The 17,702-nt window shown below is 36.4% G+C and overlaps 1 protein-coding gene across 1 annotated transcript in view; it reads right to left on the reverse strand.

Annotated features, from left to right (window-relative positions):
* Positions 1-17,702, reverse strand: part of NRXN1 (neurexin 1) — a 1,261,405-nt gene that overhangs the window by 608,639 nt on the left and 635,064 nt on the right. Inside the window, exon 17 of the mRNA XM_006159011.3 lies at positions 13,134-13,253. Coding sequence (XP_006159073.1) covers positions 13,134-13,253 — 120 coding nt within the window. The remainder of the gene's footprint in view (positions 1-13,133; positions 13,254-17,702) is intronic.

Here is a 17,702-nt window from a genome sequence, read left to right on the forward strand (position 1 = left end):
AAAGAAATAGCTGAAATCTTTTTCCCTGTGTTTCTGATTAATTCAAACTTTTCTTTCTGAAGAGGAAGACATGCCATTAATTAGATTTATTTTTTCTAAGTTCTTTCTTTGTATAGGACTTGGCAGGAAAGGTCTTTGGCTAAAATATAGCTTAAGATTAGTATGATGTGACTGAGCTGTAAACTGTGTTAGTAGAGTCTTAAACATGAGTAAAATTAGGTCTGAGGGTTGAAGAAAAAGAAGAGAAAGAACGTAGCAACAATGAATCACAGACCCAGTTCTACAGACTTTAAAGACAAGACAAACCAGATTCCTCACTTTATTATGAGAACACTGAGGCCCATATAACTCAAGGTCACATGCTAGGTCCCAGCTTTTATGTTTGTTTTGAAAGAGGTCAGCTGGTGGTATGGTGGCTAAGGCACTGGGTCCCACCGGGCTGACTGTGCAGTTTGAAGTCTGGACCCAGCAGCTAAGATCTTATTAGATAGAGGGAATCTGCTAACAAGAAGCCTGGACCTAGACCTAAGATCTTATTAGAAATAGGGTATCTGCTAAGAAAGGAAATTGTGTGTAGAGAATTACTGGGAAACTGGGCTCACGCTTACTTAGCAAGTGGTAAGGGTATGTAAAGATGGAGAAATAGACAATGGAAAAGGGGCCATTTGAAGGAAACCCCATATGAGGAGCATTTTCGACAGTGGTTCAGTTGACTCCGATTTCTTATATGTTAGAATTTGTTTATAGACAAGAATAATACATATTTCATTTCCCAATCTATATCAATGATAAGAGTATTATTCTTAAGAATCAAAACCAGCAAGAATTATGGAATATACATGTGGAATAGGTCATTATTCTCATACTAAAGGGGGAAAAATTGCCCTGAACTAGTTTTTTCATAACCATTAATATTCACAATTTTTTTTCAAAGATTCTTAAAATTGCCGGCCTATTAAAGAAGCTAAAAATCAAAGTGCAAAGGTACATTTTTTTTTCAAATTACCATGTAGGAAACATCCAAGATTGTATTGAAAGCCTCTCACAAATGTAATCATGACATTATACTTAGAACTTCTTTAATTCCATTAAGTCTTTTGTCCTCTAGAAAGCACAGAACTAAGGAAATGACTTTCGCTAACAAGAAGCCTGGACCTAGACCTAAGATCTTATTAGAAATAGGGTATCTGCTAAGAAAGGAAATTTTGTGTAGAGAATTACTGGGAAACTGGGCTCACGCTTACTTAGCAAGTGGTAAGGGTATGTAAAGATGGAGAAATAGACAATGGAAAAGGGGCCATTTGAAGGAAACCCCATATGAGGAGCATTTTCGACAGTGGTTCAGTTGACTCCGATTTCTTATATGTTAGAATTTGTTTATAGACAAGAATAATACATATTTCATTTCCCAATCTATATCAATGATAAGAGTATTATTCTTAAGAATCAAAACCAGCAAGAATTATGGAATATACATGTGGAATAGGTCATTATTCTCATACTAAAGGGGGAAAAATTGCCCTGAACTAGTTTTTTCATAACCATTAATATTCACAATTTTTTTTCAAAGATTCTTAAAATTGCCGGCCAATTAAAGAAGCTAAAAATCAAAGTGCAAAGGTACATTTTTTTTTTCAAATTACCATGTAGGAAACATCCAAGATTGTATTGAAAGCCTCTCACAAATGTAATCATGACATTATACTTAGAACTTCTTTAATTCCATTAAGTCTTTTGTCCTCTAGAAAGCACAGAACTAAGGAAATGACTTTTGAGATCACTTAGTCTAATAGTCCTCAAATGTGAGGATGTTTCAGAATCACCTGAAGTCTTTCATCACACACATTTCTGGACAGCACCCAGAAATGGTCTAGGAGGCCTGGAGGGAGACGTGAGGAAACGCGCTACTCACAAATTCACAGCACTATGTTGGCAATGCTGAGCAGAGCCACCGTGTGGAAACCTCAGATTTCCAACTCTTCCATTTAACTACCTTCTTTCTGATTCAGGTGGACAAATTTTACTGTCCTTGGAGTTCATTTTTGAATTTATTTTTTCAAATCCATCAACAACCAAGCAAATTTTGTTTCTTCTGCTATCACTAAAACCAAAGCAATTAGGCAAAATGAACCTCTTGTCCTTGGTACAGTTGTATATAAAAATGCCATCTTTAGCATATTTAATATGGAAAGGAACAGCATCAAGAATATTTTGGATTTTACTTCTGTTACAGCAAATGGACATTGGCTACTCTATAGCTTTTGCAAAGGGAACACTTAGAGAATTCTTCAAGGACACCAGGAGACTAAAGCAGGACACACAGTGATACTGTGTTGTAAAAGAAATGGTATCATTTTCCCCAGAGAGCTTATGCTACTGCTGGAAAAATATTCCAATATTATAAAATCTTAGAGCTTAGTATAAAAAAGATCAAATGAGCAGTACAACATTTCATAATGATGTGATTATTCCTGCAGGTATCACCTAATTAATGAGGAAAAAGTAAAGTGAACAAAAAATAGTTATACTGAAATGACAAAAGGTTCTAGCATTTTTTTGTGCTAATATATAATGCAAGACCTCAGTGAGGTCTGAAGAAAATGAAAAGTGATGTTTGCTAAGTCCATCATCTCCCATGCATGTACACACACACACGTACAAATTTTCCCCAGATACACACACACACACCTTTATTCAAAGCACTTCTTAATTTTCTTTTTAGCTACATAAAACTTCATTACACTGGGTGTTTCCTATCAGGAACAAAGATCATGGAAAACACATTTTTGGTAATACAGTAGAACATACTTAACTACTGCTGCCATATGTCACAGGATACGCACATATTTTCTTAAAAGAACCCTAGGAATGGGCAAGGATGAACACACATACACACATGAGATGAGATAGTTAAATACACCAACCTTCAACTATTACTGAGCATTTAATAAGTGCTAGGTACTTTGAAAAATGCTACCAATAATGGAAGAATGAGATGTAAAATACAGCTGAAAATGTAGGCATGCACACGTAAACAGACACATTTAGGTAGTAAATGTGTGGACTCAGAAGCAGAAGACATCAACCAATAAGCAAAGACTGTCCTCTGGATGAACTTGCTTTGAGCTGGGTCATCTCCAAGGGCTGAATTTTCTTAGGCAGAGTGAAAGTGGAGGGCTGGATGCAGGAGGAAGACAACCCAGGTATCATCCACAGAGACAAAAGCTTACAGAACACTCCATGACTGCACTACGTGTCTCTATGAATGCCAAAGCATATAAAGAATGAAGCATTGAGGACAGAAGGTGGGGTGGTGGTTAAGGCGCTGTACTCCCACATGATAGACTGCAGTTTGAGTCTTGGACACAGCAGCTTGAAAATCACATCAGGCGCATGTGCCCGCATCCTGCGAGAGGAGAGGAAAATGGATTGTGACATGGTAATTCCCATTTGGGGATGGTTTCTCACTTTCCTTCTCTCTGTCCTCACTGTCTATCTCACTCTCTCCCTCTCTCTGGAGAGTGCAAGCACCCTATGGCAAAAGCGAAAAAAAAAAGCATACTATAGAGTTGTATTTGTTGACATTATGGAGAACCTTAAATGCTGAATGAAAGAATGCCAAGGAAATGGATGCCAAACAAATCTAGTGGCATCATTAAGAAAGAAAATATTGGGGTAGTGGGGAGAAGATCTTCCTGGTGATCTTGAAAATCATAAATGAGAGTGAGTAATGACGACCTACTCCATTGGACTATACACTGTCCCAGCTTTCAGCGCATCGCCTAACAAATTACAATCACCATCCTATAGCTTTTAGGCACTGAATTTCAGAAAAGAGGTTGCTTTCACAACTCAGGCAGCAGCAGCCTCTTATACTGCACTCCATAGATCAATTTTAGTTTCATGAGATTTAATTTTAAGAACCTTAGGTTTTATCTTTAGCACTTCAACAACACTGAAAATGCTTCCAGGTTTTGATTTACAGAATTATTGTCACTGTCAATAAAAGGAATGTGTCTGACACACCAAAATCCAGTTTAATTACTTCTGTGATATCTCCTGCGGCTGAGAGGAAATGATATTTCTCTGACACTTTTCTGTTTTTAATTTAGTAAAATGGAGCACTTGCCCTGAATAGGACCTAAGAGAGCAGATGCATGATTGATGTCATCGAAGACAGAGCCACAGTCTCAGCAGCGCCGTCTTACCCAAACTGTAGGACGACTGCATCAGTCTGGATCCTCACTTTCAGATTGATTCCTTCAGGTTGTGCATCCAAGTGATCATCAAAAACTGGACATGGGAACACAGCTAGGATATGCAGACATCACGTCATGACCTAAGAAGCTCTGCAAACTAATTCATTGCCCTGTTTCTACCCAGTATTGTTCACAATGTCAGCGCTGCCCTGAGCTACTGGAATCAAGATGAGGCCCTGAAAGCTTTCCAAGCAGAATTACCAAACATCGAATTAGAGACTGCACCATTCTAGTGAAGAAACTAAGCAAAATGCTACATACTCCATCTGTTTCTCTCTCTACAGGGTCATATGTTATATATTTATAAGAAGCGTTCACACCTACGCGAACAGTTTCCACTGTCTCTCTCAAGTGCAGCCTCTTCCTTGTTCACGACCCATTTTTTTTTTTTTTTACCTCCTTCTATATCGGGTGATTCTTTAATGAAACTTGTTCTAATCTGAAATCATTTCAAGTTTTGAAATGCCATTATGTCTTCCTATCTCACCAAATCCTGGGGAGATTAATCCTTCTCATGCCCTTTAGGCCATTTTCTGAGAACTGCGAATTTAGATCATTAGGGCCATTAAAACCATACACTCTGTAATATCCAGACCTAACAGATCACCCTTGTACTCTGTGCTGCTGAAGAGTGCTACCAGAGTGGGAAAAATGTGTAACAGCACAGAGCTGGAGAGGAGACCATAGCTCCTCTCTGTAAAAGATTTCTACAGTTTTTAATTGCTACAGTAAATCTCATTAAAGACAGAATGCTTTGTTCAGAGAAGGAAAAAGTATCACTAGACAAGGCACATTTTCTCCATAGTGACTCTTTTTTTCTTATACCTTGAATTATTCCTGAATGCAAGCATAATATTATTTTTATCTTGACCTTTTTTTTTTTGGACTTTACATATTTCCCTAGAACTTTCTTTCCCTTCTCTACAAATATGAAGGGTCCTGGAGTCTTTACTATTAATCTCCTTGTGACTTTTCATATTCTGGGTTTCAGCATTATCTTGTATTTCTCCCTGAATTTTCCAAAGAACCTCTGAGACAACACTGCTAACGTAACCTCTGGTTTCTAATTATTTTTAAGTTTCTGCCTTAACAACTGTATAAAGAAAGAACTGAGATACAATTTACATAATGAAACGCTTGGCAGACATGCATTGGTCATTGTAATTATGAATCTTAACTTCTCATTTTCCATAATTTACACTATGAATCTGCCTCAAGCAAATGAACTCTGGGCAATATTTTGCCAGATTTCGTTGTCAAATATTAAGTTATTATTTTTGAGAAATTCAGAAAGGATGTCACAGAAAAAAATCACAGAAAATTCCCATCTCTCTTTCATGATCGGTATCTTTTTATAAAAGAAATAGAAGTTAATGACAGTATACCTTCGACAGCTCACTCTGAAATCTGAACTCATCTTTAGAAGTGTCAACTGAGCCTTTGAAGGAAAGAACATATTTCATGTAGCACAATGTTTAAAATGTAATCTATGAATTAAAAGTCAGAAGAGCATGGGGGAAAGTGCACAGTGCTAAATTCCATTCATTACTTCCCTCCGTACTTGGCAACTGGGGAATTTTGACAGCATTTATAGGGAATCTCTGTGTCTTTGGGAGGGATGGTGGGTACAAAGAAGCTTATGGGCTTGAATATAGTTATATTCAATTTCAACTTCTGTCAATTACTAGGCATCTCAGCCCAAATAAGTTAAACAATGTATGCTTTAATATTCTAATTTTTAACCAAAAAAGGAAACAAAAATAACAACTATAGAGAAAGTGAATCGGACCTGTCTCAGTCTAAACTGTAAAGGTTTACAGCATCTCTGTCTCTCTCTGGTGAGTGCACATGCTCTATAGAAAAATTTTTAAAAATGTGAAAGTAAACCTAAAGTCCTCGAGTTTTGAAAATCAGGGAATTAGGGCAGTCTCCCCATGCTAGGCTGGATTCTGAACCTACTATGTGACTACAGCTGATAGACAAAGAAAGAAACCTGAGCATAATGTACTCACACAGAGAGGAGTATTTAGATACAGATTACGATTATGTTGAAATTGTACCTGGTGAAAATTAGAACCACTGACATTCCTCAGAGACAGTTAACCAAGGTGATGGGCAAAACTCTTTTACCACAATCCTGGTTAGTTGGGCTCAGTGAAGTATGACAATATTAACACAGTAGTGTAGACATGGAAGGCTACCTCCATAGTTTCATAAGATATGCAATGAAGAGTGCTAACATGAGAGCCAATAGAAAGTCTATACAGTCAGAGTTTTAATCAAGCAAGAAAAATCAAGAAGTACAAAAAGGAAAATCCATGAGTGAAGAAAACATTCTGATTGGGTCTTCATTTTCCTTGATTTTCAGAGGCCCGAATGGGTGGCATTTACAAAGGGTAAAAGGCTACTTAGAATTATGAATTATCTAGCTGCTGAATGATTCAGGGAGTAATCTGGTTAATCAAATGCAGCAATACCCTACTCCACTGTATTGTTTTTTTCTCCTCCCCACTTAACTTTTTTTGATATAAATACAGCTAGAAACCGTTGTGTAGCTGCCCAACTGTAATATGAAAAAAAAAATGCTTCTTTCTTGTATCTATTTTTTTGTTTATTAGCAAGAAGAAGAAAGATACATTTATATGAACAATGAAAGATAACATGTTGATTATCCATTACATTTCTCTACCACACATTGTCTTTTCTTTTAATGCATTTTCTGACTCAGTATTAACATTTTTTTAATCTTTTACAATTTAACCTGAGACAGGTCTGATTCACTTTCTTCATAGTTTTGAATTTGCTTTTGTTTGCTTGTGTGTTTGTTTATTCTGAACAGAAGAGAGAGAAACAGACAGAGATACAGGCACCTCACTGGAGTATACACACTGCTATCTACCCCTGTCCTCACAGAGTCAGAAACACAGGCATGCAAGTGCACCCAGTGAGGGACTTGGGACTTTATACCCACACCTTCCCATGTGACCTGAGCATCAGCATCACAGAGTTTGTGTCACCACTTTGCTATCATGGCTGGTCTCCATCGACAGTTTCTCTAAAGCATTGTCAGTAAATACTCCAATGAACTGCTTTCAACAGAATAAGGGCTGCCATTTAGAAATGCTTGAGTGATTCAAGGTTAATAAGATTCATCATACTCTCAATGAGTATCTGGTTGTGGACACAGTTAATTGCTAAATTTTATTCAGCAGTAAGTGGCACCAGCAGCAAATCAGCTCATGGCTTAACACTACTGGCAGCTCTAACATTATCTGGATCCAAGTTATTTTTATTTATGTTATGATTCATTTCTACTAGTTTAGTATTGAGGCTGAGACACTGGATATTGGCTCCTTTTTTCAAACAAAAGAAAGTGAGAAACAAAGCTAAAGATATTTTTAAATGGCAGAGTAAAATGACACAATCAGATATATTTCATCTTTGTTTCAGTAAATATTTCTAATTCTCATACAAATGTACAATAAATTCCTATCAGAAAGATGTTCTTTTGGCAAAGTTCAAGATTCTGAAAATGGTATTTTAATAGCAGTGCCCACACCCTCTTAAGCTATAGCACCAAAAAACAGCACTATAATGTATTATTCCCTAATGGTAACAGACACCACTGAGGCTGAATTGTAATTTGGCACATAACAGTCCTACACTAATGTAATGTGACAATGTTATTACGTTTGTTATGTTCTGTGCGATCATAGCCATATTCATCTTCTCCAACCTGACATTAAATTAGCTAATATGGTTACAATCTATTCTAGACCACTGGGTGAAGTCAGAAAAGGATTACTGCATTGTACAACGGTGAGGAAGGTACATAAGCATGAATAGGTGATATGTGAAATTTATATGATGAATGTATATAATTTTGCATTTATTTTACTGTATTAAATTGATACAAAGATCATACATATTTATGGGGTAGAATTGGGGGTTTTGGTGCATGAATACAATGTATTATAATCAAATAAAGATAATTTACAATTGTTATCACTTTGTGTTGGAAGCATTTAAAATCCTCTTTTCTAACTATCTTGAAATATAAAATAAATTATTGTTAACTATAGTTACTCGACTGCTCTAAAGGACAGGACACTAGAACATATCCTCTTGTCTAACTATAATGTGCTGTTTCTTAAAGAACATCTCCCTGTCCCCTTCCACCAACCCCACGCCCCACTTTCTCAGCCTCTAGTGACCACTTCAGTGGAAACTCATGAATGTAAACTCTTAGCACAGACCTGGTGCATATTCAGCTTTCAGTGAATGGCTACATCCAACAGGAAGTTCTCAAATAGTTAGAGTATACAGTCACATGCAGTAGTACAGTATACCGTTGCTCTAAGATTTCAGAAGAGGGAAAGTAATGCCCTACTCAGAGGATCAAGGAAATTTCCGTAATGTGGAAAAGTTTAAGCAAAGATTGCAAAGGAAATGATATTTCTTCAAGCATAAATAGTGAAAGGAACACTTTCCAGGTGGAATGACTGCATTCCCCAGGTGGAGACATTAGCATAAGCAATGGTGAGGAAATTGGAAAGTGTAACATTGTTTAGAAAGCCACGAGTAAGTAGATTGGCAGTAACATGCCATATGGACAGTGTTCTGCAATAGAGGGAGAGGAAAATGAAGGCTAATGTCAGAATATAGAGGTCTGTGAGCTCCAGGCTGATGAACCTTGAGAGTATTGGTGGCTACCAAGGATTTCCTATTGATAGAAATCCTTATTCAAGGTTCACGCATTTAATCACCATTGAATTAGTGAATCATTACCAATTACATACAACACACTGTACAAAATACTGGGCTTATGAACAGAAATGAATATTGTTCCTGAGAGAAAAATATACCGCAGTTTTATAGAAGGATAAAACCAAACATAAGTTACAGTAAGGTGGAAAGTAATGGCTAATAAAATAGAATAAACAAAGTTCTATTAGAAGTCAGAGGAGGAAAACTATTGTCTCTGGTTAAGAGAATCTGGAGAGACTGTGCCATTTAAACTAGGGAGGACAGAAAGAAAGAATTAAATGGGGAGAGAGAGAGAGGACAGAGGAATAAGAAGTGGGAAACAACCAAGACATTATACAGTAAGCCTGCACAAGGCTATGGGTATTGCTATGAGGAACCGAAGAGCTGCATACACAGCACTACCCAACACACATGCAGAGCGATCGCTTTTGTCAATGAGTAGATCATTTGGATGGCATGTTTCCAGGAAAGAAAGGGTTTCACAAATACATTTATTTAAAAATAGCCTTTGGCAGTACTTTACATAAGTGTTTCTTTTATTTTTTTTGAAAGATTCCTTTCAGTTCAATTAATTAGTATGATTTATCCAAGATTACACTTACAAGCTATGAAGTATTCCCATCTTTCCACTGTTAATTATATCTTCAGGCTAATATAAAGTTTTCTAGTTACTCTAACACAGTCTATGAAGCTTATCAGAAAATGACATTTAGAAGTTCTATTTTTGAGGAGGGGGGCTCATTTTTTAACATGGTTTGTTTTCTCTACTAAAAAAATTGTTTCTATTTTCTCTTTTCTTTTTTCATTCTTTTACTTTCTTGAAGTTGGAGGATACAGTCATAGAATTTATGGGTAAATAACTAAGTTAGGGTTGAAAATTTCATTAAGAAATGAAGTTTCCTAATTGGCTTTACTTTTTAAAATAATAGTTGACATCTACACACACTAAAAAAAAGCTTTGTTAAAAATCTAAGGAATGACACCAATTTCATTTGTGCAACTTATAGAAAAACGATCATACATAGATACAAGATTGTTTATTTCAATCAATTTAAAAAATGAGACTGGTCCAGACTGGCACAGTGGTTAAACACTGGGCATTGGGAGCCAGATCTCACACGACTGACCACGGTTCAAATACCAGTCCTGGTAGCTGGAAAACCAGGCCAGGCACATATGCATGCATGCCTCAGATTCTGACTGGATGGATGAATGGAAAGGACTGCAGCATAAATGCTAGCCTTTTCCCCTTTGTGGGGGCCTTTCTTCCTCTCTCTTTCTCCCTTCCTCCCCCTCTCCCTCTTTCTCTCTGGTGAGGACACACCCCCTTTGGCAATTAGGAAAATAAAAATTTTTTTTTTTGGAGAGGTTTTTGTTTTTTGCTATAGAGTGCAATACTCGCCAGACAGACAGAGAGAGACAGAGACAGAAAGCGAGAAATCATCCCCCCCACCCCCCCCGCGGGGAGGATGGCCACAATAATCCCTTCTCTTCCATTCTCCTCTTGGGATTTTGGGCACCGTAGCTGACTACATGCGAATCCAGCGATATAGCCATTACAGCAACTGCTGTCCCTCCAAAACATTTTTTTTTTTAAAAGTGAGAAAAATATTTATGAGGGACCAGCAATTAGTGTAATGGCTATGTCACTGAACTCCCATGTAGTCGACCATGGTGCCAGTCCCGGATGTGGTGGCTTATACTCATGCCAGGCACGTGTGCATGTGTGCCCAAGATCCTGAAAGGAAAATGGAGGAGAAGGGATTGCGGCATGGCCATCCCCCCTGGGGGGTGATTTCTCGCTTTCTGTCTCTCTGTTCTCTCTGTCTTTCTGGCGAGCATATGCATTCTGTATCAAAAACCTTTTCATTAAAAACAAAAACAAAACAAAACAAAAACACAAAAATGTGTTATGCTACTTCTATTGCCATATTAACTAAAATAATAAAATAATGTTTCCATCTGCTATAAATTATAATTGATATAAAATAATATTTATTTTCAAATATCAATTTGTACATACACATCTTCACCAATGAAGTTCCAATGTGTAAACCAATGGACCATTTTACATTTCTAGAAAACTCACTAAGAGGTAATTATTTATTCCAAATGTATGTATTCCAAGAGCTCTCTAAAGTAATTTTAAGGCTGATTTGTACATGAGACATATCAGAAAACACATTTCTTAAATGACATTTACCTTATTTACAAGTAAATGACACATAGCCTTATCATTGTCATCACCACCACTACTATCACCCAAGAGCAGAATCCAAACACTTTTCTGTAAAAATCATTTGAAGACAGCATGCTACTTGAGGTTGGATCTTGATGTTCCGTTAGAAAAAGCCTGACAAATACATAGACAAAACTATATTCTTCATATTTAACTGGTATATGAGGATACACAGTCTGACACGACCAAATGGCGATTGTTTTGCAAAATGTAGAAACGAGATTAAGCAAAGTTTGGCAGAGAAAGCCCTTTAGCAAACTGAAAAGTACTTTCATACCAAAAAAGGCCTCTCAGCTACCACACGTAGTCATGCATCTGCCAAGATCATGTTCAGGATTAAAATTTTGCCATGACACAATCATATCAAATATTCAATCTTCTGGTTGTCCTAGATTAAATTTATGTAATTTTCTATGGGGTGAAAATCAAATGTATGACATATATGCATATCTTTATTAAAAGCATATATAAAGTTATTTTATTTTCTTTGCTTTATATAGTATACACATTTATTGAGTAGTTATTTGAGGTTCTTTATATAACCCCAAATGGGGTTATTGTTTTTAAGTGTGATTTTATTTGTAGAAATAGTTTGCAAATGTGTGATGGTGTGAATGCATGTTTATTGGTTCAGGTTTAGCATAGTTCTATAGAATCTGACACTGATAGGATGGATACAGAATATTTCTCCATCTATGGTGATGTGGTCATTAAAAGCCCCTTGTAAGTATTACTTTACTTTGTATTCATGGTGTGCTCTCCCTGCAGTCCGTATTTGGGGCAGGGAGTCTGAAGATGGCTGGTGAATAGCACTACATAGTATGTCGGCAAGGAGGAAACAACTCGGTTTGACAGCTACCTCGGCTGGACCCCATTTTTGACACTGTGTTACACACATCTGCCAACACGAACACAGTCCTAAACAGACAAAGGTCAAAATAAACAAACTCAGTCTTTCTTTAAATCTTCGTTCAAATCCAGCCTTTGCATGGAAGCCCACAGCGTCAGTCATCACATCCCTCTCCCTCCACCCTGGAGTTTGAGCTTACAGGTTTACCATTTATCATACATGTTACTCTGTTTTACAGCCATGAGGTGCTGTTCCAAATTTTCTCTTAATATAATGCCATATAGTAATTTTTCGGAAATGCTTTGACTATTTTGATGAAGTGCGGTAAAGCAGGACCCTTTCAAAAGTTAAGAAATCAAATTTCATCCTGTAGACTGGTTAATTCCATCTCAAGATGCTTGCTGCTATAGTACAGTGGATATGACATGATATAGTGTAAACCCTGAGTTTCATTCCCATGCTTATATTGAGACTAAAGGAACAAAAAGCCTCCAGTGGTTAAACTACAAGGGAATCTTTGTAGGAAATGTTGAAACACGGTTCATAAAGGGAGAGGTAGCAATGGGCCTACGAAGATGTAGAGAGAAAAACATGAGACCTATAACGGTTCACTAAAGTTATAGACTCACTATAAAATCTTACAAAATTAAATACCATTTACTATAAAGCCATATGAAGGTTCTTTCAAAAACTGAGAGAAAATGGTCATATCTAACAAATGAAAAAACTGTTCTTTTGGACAAGGTGACTACCAGTAGTAATAAATAATGTTTAAAAAAAAACCAACAACAACAAACCAAAGAATCGCCATCATCACAGCACTTAGCTAATGGCATAGCTGATTAATAATTTAGTATTTTGAAATGTCCTTTCTGCAGAAACAACTGCTTGTCTTGGTTATGACAGCTTGACTTAATTAGAGACATTATAAATAAGGATTTCTGGTTTTATGCTTTGCGTATCAAACAGTAACTGGAAGCAAAGAGGAGTGCCAGCCCGTACTCAGAGAAGTACTTACGGTCATTGCAGAGCGGCCCACTGAAGGAAGTCATGCTACAGTCACAGCTGAAGCCATCCCATTGCTGCAAGCACACACCCTGATTGGAACATGAGTCCTCTTGGCAGGTGGTGCTGGGCCCTGCAAAACAATCCAAAAGAAACTTGGGTTCCTTAACAAAAATCCTGAAGTGTTTTTATTTATGAGTTAGATCACATTCAGTAGTTGCCAACACCTCAAATTACATGTCCAAACTAGTTTTGAAAGTTCTACTTCACACACCTGAATTAGGAACCAAGAAGCTGTAACATGAAGGTTTTCTTAAGTTTTAAGTATAGGACAAAACACATCATCATCATAAACTAAAACCAACACAAAGTAAAAGCAAGCACATAGCTTCTAGTATAGTAATCGTAGCAGGTAATCTCATTCTATCACCAGTCATTCTCCGTCACCATTTGGATTTTAGAAAACGGTTAGATATCCTTAACTTCTGACCAATGAATAGAAACGCCATGAGAAATGGAGATTACAACTTCATGAGATAAAGACTGGCAAAATAAGTGAAGAGAGTTACGCAAAAATACCCTAGAGGTTCCAGACGTTTCCCTGCAAAGACTATGTATAAAGTTATGATTGCTGGGTGTTTTGGATAGGTATGTTGGCAAGTATCAATTCACATGCTTTAACAATTTCATGCAATTAAACAGAAAATGAAGAACTCTTTATAAATGACATGCCCCCATTTAACATACAAAGAAAAAAGAATGCTAGTCTATTTCTAAAGAATCATAACTAGAACACTGAAAAACAAAAACTTAAAAAAAGTATGATCAAAGCACTAAAGGCAATCACTATACAAACATATTCAAGACTGAAAGCCTTTATGCAAACTATGCTACACAATGAGGTTTCTTGCACAACATTAAGAAGGGAAAAAAATGAAATATGAATGCAAATAATGGTTACTGAAAAAATGTTTAAAAATGTTATTTTAGGGTTTCCACTGTGTATTATGGGGTTTCAGTCTTGTTTTATACACACAGGGCTATCTACCTTGCAAGTCAGCTTTCATCAATGCAACTTTGTCAGCAAAATAAAAAAAAAAAAAGCAAAATATATTAAATGTTAGTAAGCAATACTGAAATGGGGCAAACACAGAAGAACGTTCAGATTCAAAAAGCATGCTGCTATAAAGGGAAATGCTATGTAGAGCAAACAAATTAATACTAAAAGCCATAAATCTTAAGAGAAGCCAAAAATGAGGAAGCGATAATTTATTAGAATTTCACTGTATATGTGTTTATACATAATGGTTAATTGAGCTGATGACATGTAATGAAGGAAAATTAAAAGGGCTTTTATATTTTTTCATCTCTTGGATAAATATGAATGCACTACCAAAGTGACTGTCTTGCTTATTGGGAACATGCAGCACCATTTGTCATGTGCAAATACAGTGTGGACTACAATCATTAGCAGACCAATTATCTCCTTCTATTTTCCTCTCTAGATGTTTTATTTCACTGTTCCAATTAAGGCTTAAAACTAATGCCAGACCTTCGCCACCAGCAGTTGGACTTTAGAGCGACATCAAACTATCAAAACGTATACATCATTTGAAGAGGGTGAGGGAAGTGAGATGGAAGAAGAAACCACAATATTATCCCCTTAAAGAAACTTATTTTTGTGAGATTTCAGTGTGGAGTATTCATCCTTGCTCTTACCAAGTTCTGTATATACCACTTAAGAATTTCAAAGTTCTGTCTGTATTTTTTAAAACTTTTATAGTTATCTTCAACACTTACAAACTGACCTGTGAATAAATATTACGGTAAAACCTTTGTAACAAGGACTAGCTTAGAGAAAGGTGAGAAGAGGATGTAGTCATCTAAATATCTTTAAAGTATAAATTAAAGCTATTTGTAGTTAACATGATTTTATTAAAGGTTTTATAAAAGTATAAAAATTGGCACCAGCCTAAATAGACACTATTAATAGTGAAAACCTTTGCGGTACCTGTTTTAGTGAATAAATCAGAATTACTTGTAATTAGACTTTGTATAAATTGATGTTTTGGTAAATCCTTTATACTTTTGTTTTTTTAAAAGTTTTTTGCCACAGGGCACATGTGTTCACTGGAGAGAGAAGAGAGAGACGTAAGAGGGGGAGTGAGAAACAACCAACCCTCTAGAGAAATGGTTGTGCCACTTCCTTCTCAATTCTCCTCCTGGGATTCTGGGCATGCACACACATGTGCCCAATGTGAGTTTCAAGCTGCCAGGTCTAGGACTTGAACTGTGGTCAACCATATGGGGGTCCAGCACTTTAATCACCACGCTACCTGCTTGCCCTGATAAAATGGTTTTTAAACATGTACTTTATAAGCACATTTCTATTACAACTTTATCAGTATGGGTATTTTTCATAAAAAGTTATTGAATTTAGCCTAACCTATGTGAACATTCACACATTTAAAAACCAAAATATCGAGGACTCTAATTACATTATAATCTAGTAACAACAATCAGTATAATAATAATGACAATTATAATAGTTTTTATAAGTATTAGTAGCAATAATAATCACCCAGGTTCAGGAGACCTGAATAGACATAATGGTTCTTTTTTTTTTCTTCCAATTATTTCAACAAAAATCTAAGAAACACTAAATTGCTCAGGTTATCCTATTCTTCTAACCAGTGAGAAATGGTCTACCGATCTTTATCCCTACATCAGAGACTGAAAATAATCAGCACATTTTAAAAAATAAAGTCTCTCAAGGTAATTGTCCTAAGTATATTTCTTCCTTCAGTAAAGGAGAAGGGAGTAGCGCAAGCCCAGATTGGGCCAGACACTGTTGAACAAACGGCCATTTGCTCCTTGACCTGCAGAGCAGGAGCAAAAACTGATGGAGACTCAGGCATTTGTTTTCGCTTTTTCAACAATCATCACACATGCAATTACTTCACAATTCTAACTTCTAAAAATTGTAACGCTGTAATCCTACAAAATAATATGCCCATATTATAGAGCAGCAATTCAGAGTACCTGCCAAACCTCTATGTGAGCACAAAGACCTGCTTTATTTTTATTGTTATTTTCAGTATCACAACAGTCTTTTTATATTCAGGTATTACAAGAAAATGCATACCTCTGCCTGACAAGACCCATTTTTTAAAAGTACTCACCTTCTAGAACAATATTTTAACACTGACAAGTATTTACACAAGACAGCCCCCAATTTATTTTTCCCTTTAGTTACATAACGTTCCTTTTATTTTATCACTTAGTAAAAATTTGGACCAAGCCACAAGGATATTTCTATCAAGTGATTAAAAATAAAGATATTTCTGAAAAGAAAAGGAAAATGAAGGTAAAACTGCAATCTCTGGGAATTAAAGGAACAACAGAGGAAAATGGCTAGATGTCTGGGCTTCCATGTAGGCAAACTTGGATTCAAAGATTTTATCAACCATTACTATGTGTGTGTCTTTAGAAATGTTACTTTATATTGCTGAGATTTTATTCATCTAAAAAATAAAACGTATTTATTTTTTAAATTGTGGAATACCTCATTTATAGGACTTGGAGTATTAAATGGGATAGCATATAAAAGTATTACTGCCAGGGGTTAATCAATGATAGCTGTCATAATTAAAAAGAATGGGGATTCTATAGCTTACAGCACAGTCTAGGGCTGAATGTTATGGGTCTACAAAAAAAAAAAGTGTGAGAAATTTCACTGACTTATGTAGAGAAGTTATCTTGACTTTAATGAGCCTGCACATTGGTTATTACCTGCCCTATATCAAAAAAAAAAAAAAAAAAAAAAGGCAAGGGAAGAAGTTTGAGAACTATTAAAGCCCAGATATTTAAAGCATCCTAGATAAGGTAAGGAAGAACCAATGGCATATTCTACTAAATAAATGAATCTACGAAATAAGTTCAAATGCTCAAATAGTAGTTTAAGACTACCCAAGATGATGTGTAATTGATCATCTTTACCAAACTGCTTACTAGATTATGTTGGAAAACAATGCTAAGTATCAGTACTACAAATATCTTCTATAGGTACATGTTGTTGTCATTAATCTTCTTTTCCCGTCACCATCACATGCCAGCAATAAGGGTGCTTGTGTCTTGTTTTCTTTCTGTGGGATTTTGGTTGTGGATGTTTCTCTCTACACCTGCCGCAGCTTGTTATTAAGAAGTCAGTTACCAAATTACTTTTTGGATTTTTTTTGAGAGGTTTTTGCATAGGGCATGTGCACTCACCAGAAAGACAGAGAGAGACAGAGAGACAGAAAGCGAGAAATTACCCCCCAGGGGAGATGGCCATGCCACAATCCCTTCTCCTCCATTCTCCTCTCGGGATCTTAGCCACGCACGCACATGCGCCCAGCGTGAGTTTAAGCTCCCGGGTCTGGGACTTGAACCACGGTCGGCTACGTGGGAGTCCAGCAACACGGCTATTATGTTAACTGATGGTCCTCCAAATTACTTTAAAAAGGCTTATTAATTTTTTTCCCAGAAGAGTTTGTAGTAGATTTTTCTTTAAATAAAAATAATACATGTACATAGTCTCACT

Source organism: Tupaia chinensis, unplaced genomic scaffold (assembly GCF_000334495.1).
Source record: "Tupaia chinensis unplaced genomic scaffold, TupChi_1.0 Scaffold000622_1, whole genome shotgun sequence".
Taxonomy (NCBI): Eukaryota; Metazoa; Chordata; class Mammalia; order Scandentia; family Tupaiidae; genus Tupaia; species Tupaia belangeri.